General features: G+C 43.8%; 1 protein-coding gene across 3 annotated transcripts in view; it reads right to left on the reverse strand.

Moving 5' to 3' along the window:
* The window catches only part of FSTL5 (follistatin like 5), a 2,922,734-nt gene that overhangs the window by 1,905,717 nt on the left and 993,245 nt on the right, over nt 1-23,772 (reverse strand). For all 3 annotated transcript variants that reach the window (XR_011205485.1, XM_069243741.1, XM_069243729.1), the window contains exon 4: nt 14,703-14,951. Coding sequence is in view for 2 of the 3 variants with exons in the window: in XM_069243741.1 (XP_069099842.1) it covers nt 14,703-14,951 (249 nt within the window). In the remaining variant the exon portion in view is untranslated. The remainder of the gene's footprint in view (nt 1-14,702; nt 14,952-23,772) is intronic.

Raw genomic sequence — 23,772 nt, forward strand, 5'->3', positions numbered from 1 at the left:
TACAAAGACAAACTGCAATATAAGAAGCACCCTACTGACATTGAAGGTTACTAATAGTTAATCAGACTCATAGCTCATGTGATTCATTGTTTCCTGAAAATGAGGCCTGTGTGCTATACTTAGAAAAGCAATCGTCAATGCTATTATCAATGTTTGTATTTTTAAGATAGCTGGGGTTTACAGGGCAAAAAGCTAAATTGCTGGCCGAAATGTATTTTTGGTATTTTTATTGACACATCATATGTTTCTCATATGAAACTGCAGTTTGTAGCATGTAATTTGCAGTGAGATTTCTCAGTATGGTCAAGTGATGAAGTTTCATAATAACCATAGCCACTGAAGTTGAAGTTTCGGTTGTGCACTTCACCTATATCAAATCATCATCACAACATTAACACTTTCAATCCACATTATCGTCATGTTCCCTGCCATTTATGTTGGCCCTTGAAACATTAACATAATTTCACCAGCCATCCAATAATCTTAATCACAAAATCAGGAGTGAGGCCTAGTGTTTCTGTCCTGATGGTGATTTGTTGCCTCTAGTGTGAAGAACCAAAAGGCTGACTGTTGGACTTTTGCTTATGCAGGGTCATCCCCAGTCTTTTTGCCTCCTGCCTCCTATTTTTTTTCTGACCTGTCGCTGTTGGCTTTTGAACTCTGAGCACTTTCCCACTGCTAACCAGTGCTAAAGTGCATATGCTCTCTGTGTGAAATTGTATGTGATTGGTTTATCCATGATTGGCATATTTGATTTACTAGTAAGTCCCTAGTAAGGTGCACTAGAGGTGCCAGGGCCTGTAAATCAAATGCTACTAGTGGGCCTGCAGCACTGGTTGTGCCACCCACATAAGTAGCTCTGTAATCATGTCTCAGACCTGCCACTGCAGTGTCTGTGTGTGTATTTTTACACTGTAAATTCGACTTGGCAAGTGTACCCACTTGCCAGGCCTAAACCTTCCCTTTTCTTACATGTAAGGCACCCCTAAGGTAGGCCCTAGGTAGCCCCAAGGGCAGGGTGCAGTGTATGGATAAGGTAGGACATATAGTAATGTGGTTTATATGTCCTGACAGTGAAATACTGCTAAATTCGTTTTTCACTGTTGCAAGGACTGTCTCTCTCATAGGATAATATGGGGGCTACCTTTAAATATGATTAAAGTGTAGATTCCCCTAGAGAGTAGATGGACATGTGGAGTTTGGGGTCCCTGAGCTCACAATTTAAAAATACATCTTTTAGTAAAGTTGATTTTAAGATTGTGCGTTTGAGAATGCCACTTTTAGAAAGTGAGCATTTTCTTGCTTAAACCATTCTGTGACTCTGCCTTGTTTGTGGATTCCCTGTCTGGGTCAGTTTGACAGTTGGGTTGTTTTTCACCTCACACCAGACAGTGACACAAAGGGAGCTGGGGTGTAACCTGCATTTCCTGATTAGCCATCTCTGCTAGGAGGGAGGGGTGGAGTGGTCACTCTCATCTGAAAGGACTGTGCCTGCCTCTAACAATGCCGGCTCCAACCCCCTGGTGTGTGTCTGAGGCCTTGCCTGGGCAAGGCAGGATTTCACAAGTAGGTGTGAGTCCCCTTTGAAGAAAGGTGACTTCAAAGACTAAAATGGGTATAAGAAGGGCACCCAAATCTACAGACTTGAGAAACACTTCTGGAATCAAGAGGAACCTCTGCCTGGAGAAGAGCTGTTAGCTGAGGAGGAAGTGCTGCCCTGCCTGTGACTGTGCTTTGTGGAGCTTTCCTGCAGTGCTGCTTCTGCCAGAGTAACAGGGCAAAGACTGGACTTTGTGTGCCTTCCATCTTGAGAAGAAATCTCCAAGGGCTTGATCTAGAGCTTGCCTCCTGTTGTTTGAAGTCTCAGGGACAGCAAAGACTTCTCTCTGCCAGCACCTGGAGCCTCTGGAGAGACTCCTACTCTGCCCTGTGGTGCCCATCCAGTTCCTGGGACCCTGAAAGGAGAAGCTGGCAGCCTAAAGACGAGAAAATCCACGCACAGAGCGCCGTGCGGGGAAAAGATCGGCGCGAATCCGATCTGCGGCTGAAAAACGACGCGCCGCCAGCTCCGCAGCTGAGAAACTACGCTCGCCGGAAACGCGACCGAAGAATCGACGCACGGAGCAGGAGAAACGACGCGCAGCATCGCTGACGGAGGCTGGGAGATCGCAACCTGCGCGGCGGGATCTTCAACTCATCGTGCGGCTGGATTTTTGACTCGAGTACCGCCGTGCGGAGTTATTTTCGACGCACACCCGCCCGTGCGGGGTTACTTTTGACGCACACCAGGTACATTTTCACTCTAGCAGCGCTAGTGTGTTTTTAAAACTACTTAAAGACTCTTTTTGATTTTTAATTAATAACTTGACTTGTGTATGGTGGAATTTTGTCGTTTTGGTCTTGTTTTGTTTAGATAAATATTTCCTATTTTTCTAAACCTGTGTTGTGTCATTTTGTAGTGTTTTCATTGAGTTACTGTGTGTGTTGGTGCAAATACTTTACGCCTAGCACTCTGAGGTTAAGCCTACTGCTCTGCCAAGCTACCAAGGGGGTAAGCAGGGGTTAGCTGAGGGTGATTCTCTTTTACCCTGACTAGAGTGAGGGTCTTTGCTTGAACAGGGGGTAACCTGACTGTCAACCAAGGACCCCATTTCTAACACTGACCTTTTAGGGTCAAGAGATTCTGAAGTTTAAAAATGCTGTGAGAAACCAATCACTATTATTACACGTTGCATATGATTTGTGTTCATGATAATCCACTCCCTTTTCTGTATATATGTATTGTGTCTTTTTTGTAGTCTCTCAAACTGTAATTGAGACCGGATGATTGCACAAATAATATACATCTACAAACCCACAGTGCAAATTGTATGTAAAAATGTTTTCAAATATTCTGCAGACCCGCATCTATGAGTATAATAATTCAATGTAGGAAACAACAAATTAGTGCTTGTATGGATCGAATTAGGCTCTTACTTTAATGCTGACACAAATAAGGACCAATCAAATAAATGTGTGCGAAACCAAATTACCTGGGACTATTGGGTTGTCTCATACGTTTTTGATTATCTGTTAATCCATCAAAAATTGACATTCTGATTCTAGCTTCCATGTAAAAGAATTACCTGAAAATGAACCTCTTTAGGGCAAAATATGTAAGGCTTACTGAAGTAAAATGGATTTCAGCTTATACAAGTCTCAGTAATAATGGAGAACAATGAAAACGGCTTTGTAGAACAGTAACATTTTTATAAATATGTCCACTTGTTTGAGGAAGAGCACATTTTACATTAGAATTGGTGGATATCCTAATTTATTCCCAGTGTATTCATCACGTCAATGACGGATGCACAATAGTTAATTGTGAATTTGTTTATCCAAGGGGCAGGTGAAGGGAGTTAGTGTGGAAGTGGGTATTGGAAAATATAAATAAATAAAATACCTTTAGGTCTTACAACTATGTTTAGGGTTTAATCTTATAGATGTTATTAATACGTTGCTGTGGGAGAATAGTAAGTTTTAAGGGTCTTCTCATTCTATGAAGTGTGTTTCAATCATTCTCTTAAGCACTTGAGCACAGGGCGTTGTTTAATGTCCAGATGAAGGCTGCTTCAATGCAGCAGGCAAGGAGTGTGGATCTTGGATGTAGTCCAAGTTGTGTTAGGATTGACCTTAAAGGAAATGGATGGGAACCAGTGAAGTACATGTGATCCTGTGGTATGGGGTGGCAACTCTTAAGTGAGCATCATACAGAAAACAAAGCCTATGAATCTCTAAGAGATATTAGATTGTCAGTGCCCCTCACAACATTTTGTAAGAGGGGCCTCATCATTTTGTATTTATGCCACTGGCGCAAACATAGGGCATTTTTCTGGATTAGTGTGAGGGACAAGGATAATTGGATTATCATGCTGTGAAATTTAACATGAGCTTTGTTCATTGCTGAGTCATCTTGTCTAAGGATATTGTACAAGATGGAAGTTAATCAGGTTTCAGACTCCCAGTGGCCAACTGCTCTGAGTAAAGCCCCCACCTCCACTGACCATGCGTGCAAATTGAGCATCATCCTGCACTCAACTCTATCGATGACCCCCCAAATTAACGCCATTTCCCCATCAAGCATCCACACTCTCAGTCTCCTGCGGAAGATTTTCAAATGGATTCCTCCCGACAGGGGGAAGACAGTCACCCACACAGTCAAGACCAGAAAACTGGACTACGGCAACGCACTCTATGCCGGCATTACCAAGAAACTTCAATAAAAACTACAATGAGTCCAGAATGCTACAGCCAGACTCATCCTGGATATCCTCCGACACAGCCAGATCTCCTCCCACCACAGAGACCTACACTGGCTCCCAGTCAAGAAGCACATCACATATACACTGCTGATCCACATGCTCAAGGTACTGCACAACATAGGACCAGCATACCTCAACCACTGTGTCACCTTCTACGTACCAAACAGACATCTCTGTTCTTCCCAGCTTGCCCTTGCAGCCATCTCCAAGATCCGGAAAAGTACAGCAGAGGAAAATCCTTCTCCTACCTAGCACCTCGGACATGGAACACACTTCCACTCAAGCTCAGACATACCGCTTCACTGAAGCAGTTCAGGAAGGCCCTCAACGCCTGGCTCTTCAATTGAGCATCACACCTACATTCAGTGCCTTGAGACCCTATGGATGATTAGCCGCGATTTACAAATCCTTCATTGATTGATTGAGTTGAGGAGGTTGTTCGAAACAATAACTTTTCCAATGGGAGAGAAAGAATACTTAAGAAGGTGGGGTGTGACGTGCTGCTGAATCTAGCCAAAGTAGTGGGGATAATGAGTGTGGTACCAAAGTAAATCGGCTAGGTAATTGTTTTTTTAGGTACTTTTGAGAACAGAATTGATCAATCTATCGAAATGACACCTGACCTCCAAAATGTCACTCTATAAAGAGCTGTGTCACTCTCTATACCTGCCTTGCTACCCCATCCTTCTCTAACTGCATTATGATACAATGCATACCCTTTCCACTTAAGGGGACAAAAGCAAAAAGAACAGATGATGGACAGAATGCTGAACAATGCAACCATTCACCTCAAGTCACAGATCTAGTGTTAATCCATAATTTCTTTGCTCCCCACCCCAGTTTGGACCCAGCCATATGTAAATCACTCTTGACACTGTTCCCCATGGGAACAGTCCAGCCCGAACTACTAGGCCAGGTCCTCCGTGGACCAGAAACAAGCATCCTGGGACGGGTTTCCAGGTATCACCCTCATCAGCCAGGCTAGCTTGAATCCAGTGGCAGAGTGAGCCCAGGGCCCACGTCTGTGCATACCCGCTGCACGTAGGGCACCAAATGCAAACACAACAAGGTGATGAAATGCTTGAATGAATTTCAGCCACTGGCAATCACTGGTACAACATCCAAATCTATCTTTTTTAGCCCATCATGTAAACCTAGTTTGGACCTTACCATACGCAAACCAGTTTTGTCCCTGCTCCCCATGGAAACAGTCCAGCATAAATTGCCAGGCCAGGTCCGACCTGGACCGGAAACAAGCATCTCTGGACAGGTTTCGAGATGTCACCCCTCATCAGCCAGGTTACCTTGAATCCAGTGGTACAGAGAGCCCGGGCCGAAGTCTGGGCACAGGCAGCACACTTAGGGCAGCAAATACAAACACAACAAGGTGATGGAAGGAATACTTGGATTAATCTTAGCCACTGGCAATCACTTAAAGCCACATCTCAATCCATTGTTTTTTTCATCCACCAAGCCACCCCAGTTTGGACCCAGGCATATGCAAATCAGTCTTGACTCTGCTTCCCATGGGATTAGTCCGGCCTGAACTGCCAGGCCAGGTCCTCCCTGGACTGGAAACAAGCATCCTGGGATCGGTTTGGGGTATCCCTCTCCTAACAAAGGTAGTAGCTGAAGGGAACTCACTCATTTCCCACCCTAGATATGCTTTCCTATGACCTAACATCATATTTCAATAACACTCTAATAGGGCAATGTCTCGAAAAGTCTGACCCTAATCTCAATATACCTATTGTTTTTATGGTTTTTAACTGTATGTGTTATTTTTGCGATTATATGTTGTCAGACATCTAAGGGGGTTATTACAACTTTGGAGGAGGTGTTAATCCGTCCCAAAAGTGACGGTAAAGTGACGGATATACCACCAGCCGTATTACGAGTCTATTATATCCTATGGAACTCATAATACGGCTGGTGGTATATCCGTCACTTTACCGTCACTTTTGGGACGGATTAACACCTCCTCCAAAGTTGTAATAACCCCCTAAATCTGTCACTAAGTCAGACCTAAAATCTAGCATGTCCTATGTCACCCTTTACAATAGAAAACTGAAACTATTTTATATGTTCATCGTTCACACTTAAAATGCATGTTTGAACATAGAAAAACATTCATGTTAATTTGCGTGTGAGAGACAGTAATGTAGTTATGAGTGATTCGTCATCTCTTTCTGCACGGCACTAAAACAAAAGCAGCATAATCAACATGGTCATGTTCACATGATAACAAAACGAGCATAGTTTATTCAAACGTTGATACATTGCACTTATGAAAAGGGAGACAGTTGCTTCCAGTACTGTAGTCCCCAACAGTCCAAATTGCAAACAGAAATGGGCTACACTGACAATGAATCTCAGCCCACAATTACATGAATAATTGCAACTATAAGGCAGATCTTAAATAGGGGTGGCTAAAATTGCATAATTTTCTTTGCAAAACATTCCAAAACGTAGAAAAAATCAAGGAGATTCTATGTTGTCAGTATCTCTTGTGAAATTCAATGTAAATGCATAACTTATAAACAAAAGTCACACAAGATACTGTTTGATGAGTGTCTTGAGGAGAAAATGTCTTCCTGTGGGGGTTTTACTAGTCCCACAATACATTTTATAGCGCAAAACAATCTCCTGTGAGCAAAGGTAATGCACAAACACATAATCATGAAATTCCAAGAAATTCAGGTAAAGATGTTACCCACAATATTCAGCTTTTCACTGGGCCCAGGCATGATGGCATTCAAGGGAACTATAGTGTAGCGAAATTGTGTAGCAGATGGAGATTTCAATCTCTAGGTTATGAAAGGAAACTATCTTAACTCCTTGCTGAAAAATATCTTAACTTCGGTTGCTATAAGAGCAGTCTGAGAAAGTAAGCAGAGAAATTACAAGTCAAACGCCCCTTTACCTTTTTCTAGGGGGTCTTTCTTTGGTTTTTCATTGTATTGACAATAAAATAATCCCCATCGCTTACAGATTAGATCAAATATCATTCACATCTCTAAATGCATGCAAGTAGCAGTCAAATACCCTGTTACTAACCGAAAGAAGTTAATGTCCCATGGATTTTATTTTTTCTAAAATATACCGCCGTCATTTCTTTCTCCAAACTCTGCTGAAAGGCAACCTAACCACATGCCTTGAATTAGATTTATCAACGTCTAAATTCATATCCACAGTATTCACGCTGAAAACCAGCACGTGGCGAGGTAAAAAAGGCCGTTGATACCTTTGCCCTAAACTCCTCTGACACTTTGGGGTATTCCATGACGCTTAAAGAAATAAAATAGCTAACATACAATTTCTCGTAAATGGTGAGATTTGTAAGACCAACAGATATGAGTGTTGAAATGTTGTACAAGAGCGGTTATATTCTGTTTGAGCGGTTAAGCTTAGAGCTGACATATCTGAAATACAAATTGAAGCCTGAAACGCATGTTTTTAAATGCAATACCATGACATCACTTGATTTTTGTGAAGGGGAACTGAACAGATGATTTCTCAGCACCTTTCTCTGCTGAAGAATGGATAACAACATTACATGAATTGGGGCTAATAAACAGTCAACTGCTACTAAGAAATCAGCTCATTCACAATTCCAGTAACTGCTGCAACCCAGGCATTGGTGTGTACCTTCCACATTGACTTTACTCAAAGAATGTTATGAAAAGCTAAAAAATAATGATTGGAAGAACCTAGAGTTATGTGAGCCTAAGAAGTATGTTTATCCAAAACCTTCTTAGTTGATGTTAATCCACACCGACTTGAGGTTTGAAGGTGTCTCAAAACACCATCATTTCCCTTACAAACTTACAGAGGAAAATATTGCACGAGTGAGTAAGTTTTCCCCTTCGTTAAGGAACGTAGAGAGAAAAAGAGATGTGTTTTCATCTTAAGAATAGATGACAGAGGACCTTAAGGACAAGAAGGATGGTGCTTTTAGTAGTTGGAGCACATTGTTTAACTTGTCTGGGATACATGGGGTTAAGCACTGTTAGACTTTTCACCCTTGGCGTGGTCTCCCTTAACCTTTTGCCTCTGTTTCCCAGGTTGTTGATGTGTGCTGGACTTTGATTTTGCTGTTTTTGTTACTCTGGGCACTTTACCACTGCTAACCAGTGCTAAAGTGCAAGTGCCCTTTTACAAAATGAGTATGTAATTGGTTTATCCATGATTGGCATATTTGATTTATTCGTAAGTCCTGAGTACAGTGCACTAGAGGTGCCCAGGCCCTGTAAATCAAATGCTACTAGTGGGCCTGCAGCACTGGGTTTGCCACCCACATAGGTAGCTTTGTAATCATGTCTGTGTGTGCAGTTTTAAAACTGTAAATTCGACTTGGCAAGTGTACCCACTTGCCAGGCCTAAAACTTCCCTTTTCTTACATGTAATGCACCCCTAAGGTAGGCCCTAGGTAGCCCCAAGGGGAGGGTGCAGTGTATGGTTAAGGTAGAACATATAGTAATGTGGTTTATATGTCCTAACAGTGAAATATTGCTAAATTCGTTTTTCACTGTTGCAAGGCGTGTCCATCTCATAGGTTAACATGGGGGCTACCATTAAATCTGATTAAAGTGTAGATTCCCTTTGGGAGCTTATGGGCATGTGGAGTTTGGGGTCTCTGAGGTCACAATTTAAAAATACATCTTTAATAAAGTTGATTTTAAGATTGTGTGTTTGAAAATGCCACTTTTTTAAAGTGAGCATTTTCTTACTTATACCATTTCTGTGACTCTGCCTGTTTGTGGATTCCCTGTCTGGGTCAGATTGACAGTCGGGCTGGTTGCACCTCACACTAGACAGTGACGCAAAGGGAGCTGGGGAGAAGTCTGCATTTCCTGATGAACCATCTGTGCTAGGAGGGAGGGGAGGAGTGGTCACTCACGCCTGAAAGGTCTGTGCCTGCCCTCACACAATGCAGTCTCCAATCCCATGATGAGGGTCTGGAGCCTGGCCTGGACAAGTCTGGATTTCACAATCAAGAGAGATTTTGCTTTGATGTAGGCCAACTTCAAATGTGAAAATGGGTATAAGAAGGGCACCCAAAACCACAGACTTTAGAACACTTCTGGAAACCAAGAGCAACCTCTGTCTGAAGAGCTGAGGAAGAAGAGCTGCCTTGCCTGTGACTGTGCTTTGTGGAGCTATCCTGCAGTTGCTTCTTCTGCCTGTGCTAGAGGACAAAGAGTGGACTTTGTGTTGCCTTCCTTCTTGTGAAGAACTCTCCAAGGGCTTGATTTAGAGCTTGCCTCACATGACCCACCTGGTCACATGCACAGCACTTACGGGGGACCACCTGCCACTGGCTTCCCTTTGGAGAACCATGGCTTCTTCTCACTGGGGGGTTGGGAATCCTTACCCTGGGAATCAGTTTGGGGCCCTTTAGATAACTCCCCCTGTTTACCCTAACCCCCCTTTCTTCTGAGAGGGACCCCGCCCACCCTTGGCGTGGTCTCCCCCATACCTCTTTTGGACCCTGGTGCTCCCCAGCCGTCCGCTTCTTGTGAAAGCTTCCTGGGATCAGCCAGCTTGCTGTCAATCAGGTGCTGGTGCAGCTCTGGAAAACATAAACTGTTCAAGTGCTCCCAAGCAATCAGATTGTAAAGCCCCTCATACGTAGTTACTTTACTGCCCTTCACCCAACCACCCAGTGACCTGCAAAAAGAATCATGTTTGAGACTCCTTTTTCTTGTAGGATCTAAACTTATCCTTATACTGCTCAGGGGTGAGACCATACCTTGTGAGTAGGGCATCCTTCATGATAGTGTAGGTGAGATCCTGAGCATCCCCTAAGGCTGTCAGTGTATCCCTCCACTCTACCTCAAAGTGCTTCCACAGAGCCGCCCCACAATGAGCTTCAGGGACCAGATTCATGTGGAGAGCAGACTCATACCCCTTGAACCACAAGTATATGTCATCCTCCCCCTTGTAATCCTTTACAAGATCCTTTGGTATGTGAACTCTTCTTTCAGGCTGCACTGTAGTAATGCTGCCACCATCTCTAATAAACTGGCTCCTCTGATCTAACTCCTTTAAGTTAAGCTCGTGAGCCAGCTGCATCTTCTTCTCCTCAAGGGCTGCTTGCCTCTCCTCCCTCTCCCTTTCCCACTCCATCTTTAGACTAAGCTTTTTCAACTCCAACTGGTACTCCCTCTCTGCCTGTCTGTCCTGTAACTCTTCAGGGGTCAGACCCTTGGAGGACACACAGCTACCTGCCCTAGAGACTCTCTCCCTGGGTATAACAGGTCCACCCACTATATCATTGTGACTCGATTGCCCCTCTCCCTACTCATCCTCCTCATCCTCTGTGTGCTCCTCAGCTTCTGTGGCTGTTACCCAGGCCCTCGGTCCCTTTTGCAGCTCCTCCTTCTTGGATGAGCTCTTAATGGGACAGTCAAACTGTTACAAAACTGCTTCAACTGAGCCTTTGTAAAGCTCTCTAATTTCTCTTGGTCAAAAGCAGCTTCAACTGGTGCATCTCCAGATTGAGACATGATGAGAGGTTTGAGCGCAAAGTTCCAAAGGGAGAAAATTAGTTCCCAAATGAAGTTCAAGAAAAGTCAATCAAGGGATCAGCAAAAATGGAAGTAGAACAAAAATAGTCCCAAAGAGAAAAAGCAAAAATCACAAGACAAGTAGTATGTGGTCATGTAGTGGTTTGAGATCATAACAGTAGTGCACACTTCATCACTGTATGTCAAGTACAAATAAAAGTCCAAATCCCAACCGCTGATCACCAGTGTTAGAAATGAGGTCTTTGGTTGACAGTCAGGTTACCCCCTGTTCAAGCAAGGACCCTCACTCTAGTCAGGGTAAAAGAGAGTCACCCTCAGCTAACCAATGCTTACCCCCTTGGTAGCTTGGCAGAGTAGTAGGCTTAACTTCAGAGTGCTAGGTGTAAAGAATTTGTACCAACACACACAATAACTTAAAGAAAACACTACAAAATGACACAACACAAGTTTAGAAAAATAGGAACTATTTATCTAAACAAAACAAGACCAAATCAACAAAAATCAGACATACACAACTCAAGTTATGGATTTTTAAAGATTAAACTAAAAAATAGAGGTTAGAAACACAAAATGCTTCGATGAGGTGTTAACACTGCGTCATGACGGAGTTGCTCCCAACAAGCCGACACCAGCGGCGCCGGACACGGAGTCCCGTAGACCCCCAAGTACAGTACCTTTGGTGAAGAGTGAAAACAAGTTGATGCGCGAAGTCGGGGATCGCGGCATCAGTGCGAAACATTGAATCCGCGCACTTCAAGCGGCGTCGGTCATGACGTGGTATGGCTACTTCCACAGAAGTCCACAGAGTCGCGGACTTCAGCCTGCGAAGATCAGCGCGTTCCAGCGAAGATCACAGAGTCGGTTGCAGGCGGCGTTACCGGATTTGGCAGAGGCGTTGGTCCGAAGTCGATTTTCTTGGATTTCCACCAGCTTTCCTTCCATGGGCCCAGGAACTGGATAGAGCACCACTTGTCAGAGCAGGAGTCTCTCCAGAGAATCCACGTGCTGGCAGAGAGAAGTCTTTGCTGTCCCTGAGACTTCAAACAACAGGAGGCAAGCTCTAAATCAAGCCCTTGGAGATTTCTTCACAAGACGGAAGGCACACAAAGTCCAGTCTTTGCCCTGTTACTCTGACAGAAGCAGCAACTGCAGGATAGCTCCACAAAGGACAGTCACAGGCAGGGCAGCACTTCTCCTCAGTTCTTCAGCTCTTCTCCAGGCAGAGGTTCCTCTTGTTTCCAGAAGTGTTCTAAAGTCTGTAGTTTTGGGTGCCCTTTTTATACCCAATTTCTCCTTTGAAGTAGGCCTACTTCAAAGTAAAGACTCTTTTGAATGTGAAATCCTGCCTTGACCAGACCAGGGGCCAGACGCTCACCAGGGGGTCGGAGACTGCGTTGTGTGAGGACAGGCACAGCCCTTTCAGGTGTAAATGACCACTCCTCCCCTCCCTCCTAGCACAGATGGCTCATCAGGAAATGCAAACTACACCCCAGCTCCTTTTGTGTCACCGTCTAATGTGAGGTGCAACCAGCCCAATTGTCAAACTGACCCAGACAGGGAATCCACAAACAGGCAGAGTCACAGAAATGGTATAAGCAAGAAAATGCTCACTTTCTAAAAGTGGCATTTTCAAACGCACAATCTTAAAATCAACTTTACTAAAAGATGCATTTTTAAATTGTGAGCTCAGACACCCCAAACTCCACATGTCCATCTGCTCCCAAAGGGAATCTACACTTTAATCAGATTTAAAGGTAGACCCTATGTTAACCTATGAGAGGGACAGGCCTTGCAACAGTGAAAAACGAATTTAGCTAAATTTCACGGTCAGGACATATAAAACACATTACTATATGTCCTACCTTAATCTTACACTGCAACCTGCCCTTGGGGCTACCTAGGGCTGCCTACCTTAGGGGTGCCGTACATGTAAGAAAAGGGAAGGTTTGGGCCTGGCAAGTGGGTACACTTGCCAAGTCGATTTTACAGTTAAAACTGCACACACAGACACTGCAGTGGCAGGTCTGAGAATTGATTACAGAGCTACTTATGTGGGTGACACAACCAGTGCTGCAGGCCCACTAGTAGCTTTTGATTTACAGGCCCTGGCACCTCTAGTGCACTTCACTAGGGACTTACTAGTAAATCAAATATGCCAATCATGGATAAGCCAATTACATACACATTTTGTAAAGGAGAACTTGCACTTTGGCACTGGTTAGCAGCGGTAAAGTGCCCAGAGTAACAAAAACAGCAAAATCAGAGTCCAGCACACATCAACAACCTGGGGAACAGAGGCAAAAAGTTAAGGGAGACCACGCCAAGGATGAAAAGTCTAACACCTACAGTGCTCGACCACCTCATTCATATATTGTTCCTCATTTATCTATGGAAATGGTTGTGGACCAGAAAGCTGCCTGTGTGCACCTCTGAGCATCCTTTTGCCAATTCAAACTTGCATACTACTTTTTTTCGTGCAGTCAAACATTGCTCCGATACCCTTTGGGTCTGAATCGCAATTTAGAAGCATTTAAAGAAATGAATGAGATATCATTGGAAAATGCCTACGGATTCTTTTTCACAAAATCGGAGTTTTGTCTGGTGTTTGTCTTGGTAAGACCACCTTAGCCAAGGTCAAATCATAAGAGGAAGGTTTTGCCAAAATAATCGGGTTCCTGTTTCAAATATGACACAGGCTCACTGCTTCTTTTTCCAAGAATACTGGTTGTGTTTGATTGCTATACTGGAGAAACGATGTTGAGGTCGTTTAAAACCTCTGATGGGGCTTCAGTTAACAGAATCAACATTTTAAAAATCAATTGAAATACGCCTTGGAATATTGTTGAGCATGAAAGTGAAAAGTCTGGATTAAACATTGGATCTGTTTTCCAAAAACATGGGAATCCAGTTAGCACCATACACTGGAGTATAGCAATACTGTTCAGTGTATCAAAATGCAGAGGCTGCTGCAAGGATTTAACGGTCCTGACCAAAGGGGCTGGCATTTGCCGCTTTAATGTCCAAAGGACAAGGAAAACACAGACTTCGTGCATTTAGAAGAAAATCTAGATCTGGTGGTCATCCTAAACCACCTAGAAATGCTTTGCGTAGTAGCAGCTTTTCATAATGCTGTCAGAACGATAAATTAGCTTGGTCCTACAAATATCAATTGCATTGCAAACTTCTAACTTCTATTTTCTGATATCACAAGGCAAACAACCATAACTTTTTATTCAAACCCACCTGATATACCACTACTCAATAATATTCCACAAATAACCTATTCAATAATTTTCCACAAAGAAACGTACCCTACAGTAATGCATAGAAATATTTCTTCCCAACACAAAAAGTCATGCACACAATGTTTTGTGCTTAAAATCACGAAATGTGGAACACAGATTAGCCGACTGCTGGTTCACGAAGGATTTGCCGTCCTACTTGTTGCAGTGTACCAGGATATGTAAAGGCCTTGTCATAAATACCCGCTACGGAGCTGGAAAAAGTGTGTCCATAGCACTTGAATTCAATGGATGAGCAAACGTTGTTGATGCAGAAACGGCAAGCAAGATTCGAAAATGAACACTGTTCAATATGAAAAAACCAGCACAGATGACATAAAAACTAACATTAGCAATGTAATTCCAAAATTTGCGTTAGGTACTCATTGTAACTATAATAAAAAGGAATGCTTGAAATAAACCTTCTACATTATTCAATAAGACACTGGCTACATTACATCCCCCGTGCTTACCTTGCAGTGAAAAGGGGGAATGGAGAGCCATTCTAGACAGTTCATTTTATTTGCAGCCTTTGCAAAGTAAGCGAGGCGAACAGCTCGTGCGTGCAAGCGTTTGTTAGAAAGACTTACCTTTAAAGAAGCAGTCCTGGTTGTGGACTATTGTAACCTTCTGCTTTTTCATGCAAGCAGCCCGATGAACCTCACAATGGTTTTCGTAGAATTCTCCATCAGAGCCGCAAACAGGTTTGTAATGAGGTTTGCAGTGATCCATACACGCACATTCTGCTTGCCCGGTTTCCTTGTTAATGCCACAGTGTTGACCCAGTCCACAGTACTTGTTATCGCAAGATGCAAAATGACCATCTTGAGCTGCATATCCTAAAAACAAAAAAGCCGAGGATTGGTTTGGGCTTACAAGTAATATTCTTATACAGTTCAGTTTTCTATAAGCTGATAAAACAACTAAAAATCCGTGCACAGTGCAACGTCAGGCACACATTTGACTTTTAAGAATAAATAAAACATTATTAAAAACAAATAACACAGGCAGGTGTTTTGGATTTTCTACATTTCTCATAATTTTATTGACATCAGATGCAAAGTATTTGAAATACAACTTTCCATTATTGTGCATAATTGTATCAACATATACAAACAGACCTAGGTCCTCATGAGTGCCATGATAATCGTTTCCCAACTCTGCCCCACAGTTACTGGGATAGAGGTAACTCCACAAAGCAGAACTCCTGGGTGATCGTTAAGTGGAACACTCAGAATTGATTTAGTTTACAGGGTAATTCCTCATATGCACCCCTTAATTTCCCTTTGTTGTTGGCTGCCTTCAGCATCTAAGTGTCTGGGTGAAACAAAATCCATACATAATAATTGAAAGGAGCCACAAAATAAGGTCCCTAAAATATTTGATCAGTGAAACATCTCAACATCAAACTATGCATACGGAATAGGAAAAGTAATAGCTGAAATCACAAAATTAAAATCTCACTGCAAGGAGATGGCCTTTATAATTGCAGTGGCTCTACTTCACAGAAGCAAATTAATTTATGACCACACGATGCATGGAGTTTCCTTTGTTATTTTGATCATGAATATAATCAAAGTACCTAAAGGACTAATAGGCTAAATGGGTTAAGGGTATATAGATGACCTCTGCACAGTTCCTTATATGAATAAGTACTGGAAAAGAACATCTTGAGCTCAACTTGTGATGACATATCTTTATCTTGAATGAATAAAAGAGTCACAAGTTACATTGGTCAGCTCCAAGCCACATTTTAACTCAAATCAGTTGTAGAAATATCAACTGTAACAGGAGTAGGTACTTCTTTAAACCAATATGCCCCTCACCTACCTATGCAAGCAAATGCTGCACATAAAAATAATTATGAAACAGGTATAAAACAAGATTTCAAATAAAATTCTGGAAAACAGACAAAAATCCACTGAAACATTTGACTATATCATCCATTTGAAATTTTGAAATGAAAATAAATAAAATGATTAAAATACGTCCGCTGAGTGATAGTAAAATTGGTAGAATACATGTGAGGATGATAAATTGTGAAATGTGGAGTTCTCAAGGTTAAAATATTGTCTGAGACAAATCCCTTTGTTGATTTAGCACCAACAGAGCCTTGCCTAACAGATCATCTTGGCTCTACCCCAATAGATATGGCGGACAGTTTGCAAAAAACCTAGTGGTACAGATGCAGGCTCAATCCCACCCCTAGTTTTTCCTTTTAAACTCAGTTAGAAAGACAGTCTAGACAAAAGGTGAGATCCAGATTAAGCAATAAGATTTGAGAATAAAGTCTCATTTGCAGCATATAAATGCTGGACAGTGCCCAGTGGCTATGCTAAATGAGACTTCATTGAACAATTGGTTAATGAGAGCTTGGCAGAGTGACAGGCCCACTGTAAATCAGCTCTATTTATAAGACAGGGAGGAGCTGAGATTACATTTGAGGAAGCTTCCACTCGCTCCATCAGGTTAAATCTTTGATCTGATGTCCAGTCTGCTGCAGGGTCATCGGGCGAAAGTAAAGGTTTCTCCTCTCTATTAACAGTTGGGTGACTTCCCTTATTTTCACTTCCTGGGGTCACCATACAAGGCAGATGGATCAGGGTAGGGTAAATGTACATTGGCTTCAACAGACAGAAATAAATCTTTCTGTGCATCCTGGCAAACTCTCTTTGTTTTCAAGAATGTAATCATCACTGTTTCTTAAAAACAAAACATTGCCAAGTAAGTGTCCTAAATATAGCACTTGCTCACCAATGGTCAGAGCCTTTAGTGGAGCTGCCACACCAGCAGCTCTATAGATGTCACATGGCCTACCTAGCAGAGACCTCTAAATTTAGTGTCTGAAGGGTCTAATCGACCCTGTTAGTCTTTTGCTATATTTTTCTCACATTAATTGCTAAGTGACTCAAATTCCTGATAGGTCGCTGTTCATAATTTGTCTCAGGCTATTTCCTGGCCAATGAAGTCACAGGGACACCGAATTATTTGAAGCTATTCCAAACTCTCTAGAACTGTATACATTTGAAGTCCGGGTACTTGGTCTGTGATGGAAAGTTGGCCACCCATGCCTCCTTGACTTTTGAGTAGATGCATATAATGAATTATGGCCTACCTAAAGTGGTGGGGCAGGGTGAGTCTAAGTACAGTACATCCTAAATATCACTGTTGCACTAAAGTAGTGAATGTCCAACCAGAGTTGCAAGAATGCTGTTAGACTTTTCATCCTTGGTGTGGTCTCCCATAACTGTTTGCCTCTGTTTCCCAGGTTGTTGATGTGTGCTGGACTCTGATTGTGCTGTTTTTGTTACTCTGGGCACTTTACCACTGTTAACCAGTGCTAAAGTGCAAGTGCTCCTTTACAAAATGTGTATGTAATTGGCTTAGCCATGATTGCATATTTGATTTGCTAGTAAGGCCCTAGTAAAGTGCACTGGAGGTGCAGGGCCTGTAAATCAAATGCTACTAGTGGGCCTGCAGCACTGGCTGTGCCACCTACATAAGTAGCTCTGTAATCATGTCTCATCATTGCAGTGTCTGTGTGTGCAGTTTTAACTGTAAATTCCACTTGGCAAGTGTACCCACTTGCCAGACCCAAACCTTCCCTTTTCTTACATGTCAGACACCCCTAAAGTAGGCCCTAGGTAGCCCACAGGGCAGGGTGCAGTGTATGGTTAAGGTAGGACATATAGGGCCTCATTACAACCATGGTGGTCAAAGATCGCCAGGGCTGTTTTGGCAATTGTACCGCCAACAGGCTGGCGTTACAATCTGCCTCATTACGTCCGCGGAGGAAGCGCCGCGGTCGCACCGCCGAGACCAGCGGTTTACCGCCATGGTTGTCCCGGCGGTTTTAATCCTCCAGGGCAGCGCTGCTTGCAGCGCTGCCCAGGGGATTACGAGTCCCCTTTCCGCCAGACTGTCCATGGCGGTAGAGACCGCCATGGAAAGGCTGGTGGGAAGGGTAGTCGCGGGGCCCCTGGGGGCCCCTGCAGTGCCCATGCACTTGGCATGGGCAGTGCAGTGGCCCCCAGGTACAGCCCCACCCTGCTTTTCACTGTCTGCACAGCAGACAGTGAAAAGCATGACGGGTGCAGTTGCACCCGCCGCACAGCCGCAACACCGCCGCTCCATTAGGAGCCGGCTCCCATGTTACGCCGACATCCCCGCTGGGCTGGCGGACGGAAACTCTGTTTCCACCAGCCGGCCCAGCGGGGATCTCATAATGGGGCCGACAGGATTGCGGCAGCATTGGCGGCCTCTCGGCGGTACAACTTTGGCGGGCTGCCTCTGCCGCCCGCCAAGGTTGTAATGAGGGCCATAGTAATGTGTTTTATATGTCCAGAAAGTGAAATATTGCTAAATCCATTTTTCACTGTTGCAAAACCTGTTCCTCTCATAGGTTAACATGGGGGCTCCCTTTAAGTCTGATTAAAGTGTAGATTCCCTTTGGGAGCAGATGGACATGTGGAGTTTGGGGTCTCTGAGCTCACAATTTAAAAATACATCTTTTAGTAAAGTTGATTTTAAGATTGTGTGTTTGAAAATGCCACTTTTAGAAAGTGATCATTTTCTTGCTTATACCATTTCTGTGACTCTGCCTGTTTGTGGATTCCCTGTCTGGGTCAGTTTGACAGTTGGGCTGGTTGCACCTCACACTAGACAGTGACACAAAGGGAGCTGGGGTGTAGCCTTCATATCCTGATGAGCCATCTGTGCTAGGAGGGAGGGGAGGAGTGGTCCCTCACACCTGAAAGGGCTGTGCCTGCCCTCACACAATGCAGTCTCCAACCCCCTGGTGAGCGTCTGGGGCCTGGCATGGGCAAGGCAGGATTTCACATTCACAAGAGACTTTGCTTTGAAGTAGGCCTACTTCAAAGGAAAATTGGGTATAAGAAGGGCACCCAAAATCACAGACTTTAGGTCACTTCTGGACATCAAGAGGAACCTCTGCTGGAGAAGAGCTGAAGAGCTGAGAAGTGTTGCCCTGCCTGTGACTGTGCTTTGTGGAGCCATCCTGCAGTTGCTGCTTCTGCCTGTGCAAGGGGACAAAGACTTGAATTTGTGGTATATTCCTTATTGAGAAGGACTCTCCAAAGGCTTGGACTGAGCTTTCCCCTGTTCTGAAGACTCAGGGCCATCAAAGACTTCCCTTATCAGCACCTGGACTCTCTGCTGAGGCTCCTGCCCTGACAAGTGGTGCCCCATCCAGCCCCTGGGCCCTTGAAAGGAAAATCTGATGAAAATTCAAGGAAATTGACTTCGGACGACTCCGGATCGACGCCGCTGCTGAATCCAGTGACGCCGTCTGCAACCGACTCCGTGATCGACGCTGGAACGCGATGACCTTCGCAGGCCCAACACTGCTGCAGCCCCACCGAAGTCCGTGACTCCGTGGAAGTCGCTGCACCACGTCGTGACCGACGCTGCTCGAAGTGCGCGGATTCAACATTTCACACAGATGCCGTGATCCCCGACTTTGCGTATCGGCTTGTTTTCACTGTTCCCCAGGGTACTGTACCTGGGGGTCTGCGTGACTCCGTGGCCGCACCGCTGGTGTCGAATTGTTGGGAATGACTCTGTCATGACGCCATGTTAAAACCTCATCGAAACATTTTGTGTTTCTAAGCGCTATTTTTGCATTTGATCTTTAAAAATTCATAACTTGACTTGTGTATGTCGGATTCTTGTTGTTTTGGTCTTCTTTTGTTTAGATAAATATTCTCTATTTTTCTAAACCTGTGTTGTGTCATTTTGTAGTGTTTTTCATTAAGGTACTGTATGTGTTGATACAAATACTTTAAACCTAGCATTCTGAAGTTAAGCCTTCTGCTCTGCCAAGGTACCAAGTGGGTAAGCAGGGGTTAGTTGAGGGTGATTCTCTTTTACCTTGACTAAAGTGAGGTTCCTTGCTTGAACAGGGGGTAACCTGACTGGCAACCAAAGACCCCATTTCTAACAAATGCCACACATTAATAATATTTCAAAATATATTCACAATATGAAATGGGTATCAAACATTATCAGTACACAAACCACTGTAGCATCCATTAACCTCTTCTTTAATGTTAACATTTAGTTTACAGGTTTCCAGAGGATATAGGGATTAGCAATCAATACAAAAATATCCTAATTTTGATGGGAGAATTTTGATGTCCATATTACAGTTTTGTGATCAGTTGTAGATCACGATCAGCACATCAGTGAATGTTGCTGAACTTCCAACATTTTCCTAACTGTACTGCAGAGGTACTGTGTTTTTGCTTTTAAGGCTGTGCCACTGTTTGTGATAATTAAGTGACCTGGGATTACCTGCACTGCATTGTGTTCAATTACCATTTTGATGAAAAACTTAACCTAATAAGGTCAAGTCTTTATTAGAGAATATCTATGATCTTCCATGTCCATGTTTGAAACCAATATGATGCTTTCTTGCATTAAATCTTGATTTATCTCAATGATGGTGCCCTGTATAGCATGCACTCCCACATAGAAATACTGTGTTATTGATGGAGACAACTGAAGCATGTCCTTTGGCACTGTAGAAATTGTCAGTTCATAGTCCACCATAAGTCAGGTAAGGAAAACAGAGTTCTACTGATCTTAATGGCATTTAGGGCCATATTTATACTTTTTGACGCAAAACTGCGCTAACGCAGTTTTGCGCCCAAAAAATTAGCGCCGGCTAACGCCATTCTGAAGCGCCATGCGGGCGGCGTATTTATTGAATGACGTTAGCCGGCGTTAGCCGGCGGCGCTGTCTGGTGTGCGTTAAAAAAAACGACGTACACCAGGCAGCGCCGGCGCAGGGGGAAAATGGCGTATGGGCGTCCACAAATGGTGCAAGTCAGGCTGAGGCAAAAAAATCGCCTTAACCCGATTTGCGCAATTTTTTTACGACGCCCAACCCCCATTGAAATGACTCCTGTCTTAGCAAAGACAGGAGTCATGCCCCCTTGCCCAATGGCCATGCCCAGGGGACTTCTGTCCCCTGGGCATGGTCATTGGGCATAGTGGCATGTAGGGGGGCACAAATCAGGCCCCCCTATGCCGCAATTTTTTTTAAAAAAAAATACTTACCTGAACTTACCTTAATGTCCCTGGGGTGGGTCCCTCCATCCTTGGGTGTCCTCCTGGGGTGGGCAAGGGTGGCAGGGGGTGTCCCTGGGGGCAGGGAAGGGCACCTCTGGGCTCATTCTGAGCCCACAGGTCCCTTAACGTCTGCCCTGACCCAGGCGCTAAAATCCGGCGCTAATGCGGGTTTTTTTAGACCCGCCCACTCCCGGGCGTCATTTTTGCCCAGGAGTATAAATACGACGCATATGCATCGGAGTCATTTTTTAAGACGGGAACGCCTACCTTGCATATCATTAACGCAAGGAAGGTGTTCACGCAAAAAAATGACGCTAACTCCATGAACTTTGGCGCTAGACGCATCTAACGCCAAAGTATAAATATGGAGTTAGTTTTGGGTCGACTTTGCGTCGAAAAAACGACGCAAATTCGGCGCAAACGGAGTATAAATATGCCCCTTAATCTAATGGAGTCTCTTCCTCTAGTAGTTGCTGATAAATCTTTCTAAATGTGGAAACATATAAAGACCATCGAAAAAAAATGTATATATCATCCTTTTTTCTGTTGGCAATGAATTGTATTTCAGGAACTGCAGTTTTTAGTAATTCTGAGGAACCGCTTGTCTTCTCCTTCAAGCTCATTGCCAGCCATGCTTGAAATGTGTTACAAAAAAAGAGCAACCCAATAATCCCTTGCATGCATGGTTAACAGAATCAACTGAAGTCAATGCCAACAAGGGATCCTTCATTAAACAAGGTATCCTCAGTTCAAATATTTAGGTGTCTGTGCTATATGACCCCTTGTTGGACATTCACTTCAGTTTCTTTGCAGAATGTGTATACCAAGACGTTTATGTTGGCTTTCCCGAATTAGAGGGTTATTTACAGATTAGCAGACCACATGTTTACCAAACTGATGGTCCTCGCACACTACTTAGAGACAGTTGACCTGTCAACGGATAGCTGCTTCTCTGAAGGCACTGAGAACTATGACAAGCAGTCACAGATCTCTAAATATGGTAAGAGGCAGTCTGCCAGGACAGTAGGGCACATGCCTTCACTGCACTGGCAGAACAAATGACAGTTTTTCAAATTCTAAACAATCCCCTTAATATTGAGCCGGGAAAGGCTAATTTGGGGATGCTGCTAAAAAGCACCAAACCAGGCTGTTCCTGATTTTGACCTTGGTATATTGTATTAATACTCACAGTGGTTCCAGGGGAAAAATTGACAATTTTCATTCTGCGCTGATGCCCCATATAGATATATTTAACCCAATCAAAGATTAACAATCATTTGCAATGCAACGGGTCTCGCATTTGCACGAGTTAGAGCCATTGGTGGTGTAAATTCCTAACTGGACTTTTCTTGCCACATGAATTGAAAATTAAGTGTAACAGTTGACCAGAGGCAAGCCGATTCAAAGCACCACCGCAGACATGAGCGTGAGAGTTATTAGCCCCCTGCCTGAATATCTAGAAAGGATCACGGCTGGGAAGTAAGGCAAACCAAAACCAGAGGAGGGGCCAGGCTATAACAGGAGGAAGGGTGACATAGTGTGATGGCCAAAAGAAATGTTCAGGAATGTTCACTTAGTTAATAGGCCGGGGAGGGAACTCAGCACACAAAGGAGGGACATTTCACAAAATGCAATGAAAATGAAGCATTTAAGTCAAGCACAACAAAGAATGAATAGCAAGAGTGGGCGTAGTTAAAAGCACACAGAGATTACAACAGGCTCTTAGAGCGCTTATGCGCTCCACCATAAAAAACACATACAAACGGATGTGTTTTAAAAAAAAAATTCTACTGGGAAATGTGGCTTACATTCTGCTTAAGTCAAGGAGGGGCACAGGTAGCAGAGAGAACAGCTCCTCATAAGAAAGAAGGAGCTGAGCTGGTAGGTCAGTAAAGAGGAGCAGTTTCACCCCTCAAACATAGTAACTTGAATTCACTGCTCAGGGGGGGTAGTTGCTAATTGCTAATAGCCTCGTTGCCCTTACTCTCATGGCAATAATACCATTTAATCACCCTCGCCTTGTTGTCCCGTGCCTCTGGGGCAGGTTCATGATTGCAGGGAGGATAATCAACTTTGTCACTTTTCTGGACCTTTTTCTCTCTGATGTTGGACAACCCTCCACAGCAAGTCAATTTTGAGTTTACGTCATCGGATTGCCTTTCCAGGAGCCCTCAGTGAAATCCTGGGAATCTGGGGCGCCGGAGCTTTTTAGTCAGACGAACCTGCAAGTCAGGTCAGGTCGCGGTCGATGTAAGCCAGCTTGACTCACGACGTCCCATTGGTCCCTTTATAGAACTTTTTGCCAAAAGTTTTCCAATCTTGTTCAAACTTCTGAATCTTCTTTCCGAAGGTCTTTAAAGTTCACAACTTAGGAGTTCACAACTCACCCCAAGGTTCCAGAAACTCTGAGTTGCTCCTTGAGGGTTAGGACTTCAACTCCCAGAATGCACCTGGCTCAAACTCAAAAATGAGCACTGGACAGTGGTCAGCTGGTCAGTTTCATAAGACTCTAACCGACTCTAGTTAGCTATTTGCTACCTGTAGCAAACAGGGAGTCTCTTCTTGAAC

Source organism: Pleurodeles waltl, chromosome 1_2 (assembly GCF_031143425.1).
Source record: "Pleurodeles waltl isolate 20211129_DDA chromosome 1_2, aPleWal1.hap1.20221129, whole genome shotgun sequence".
Lineage (NCBI taxonomy): Eukaryota > Metazoa > Chordata > Amphibia > Caudata > Salamandridae > Pleurodeles > Pleurodeles waltl.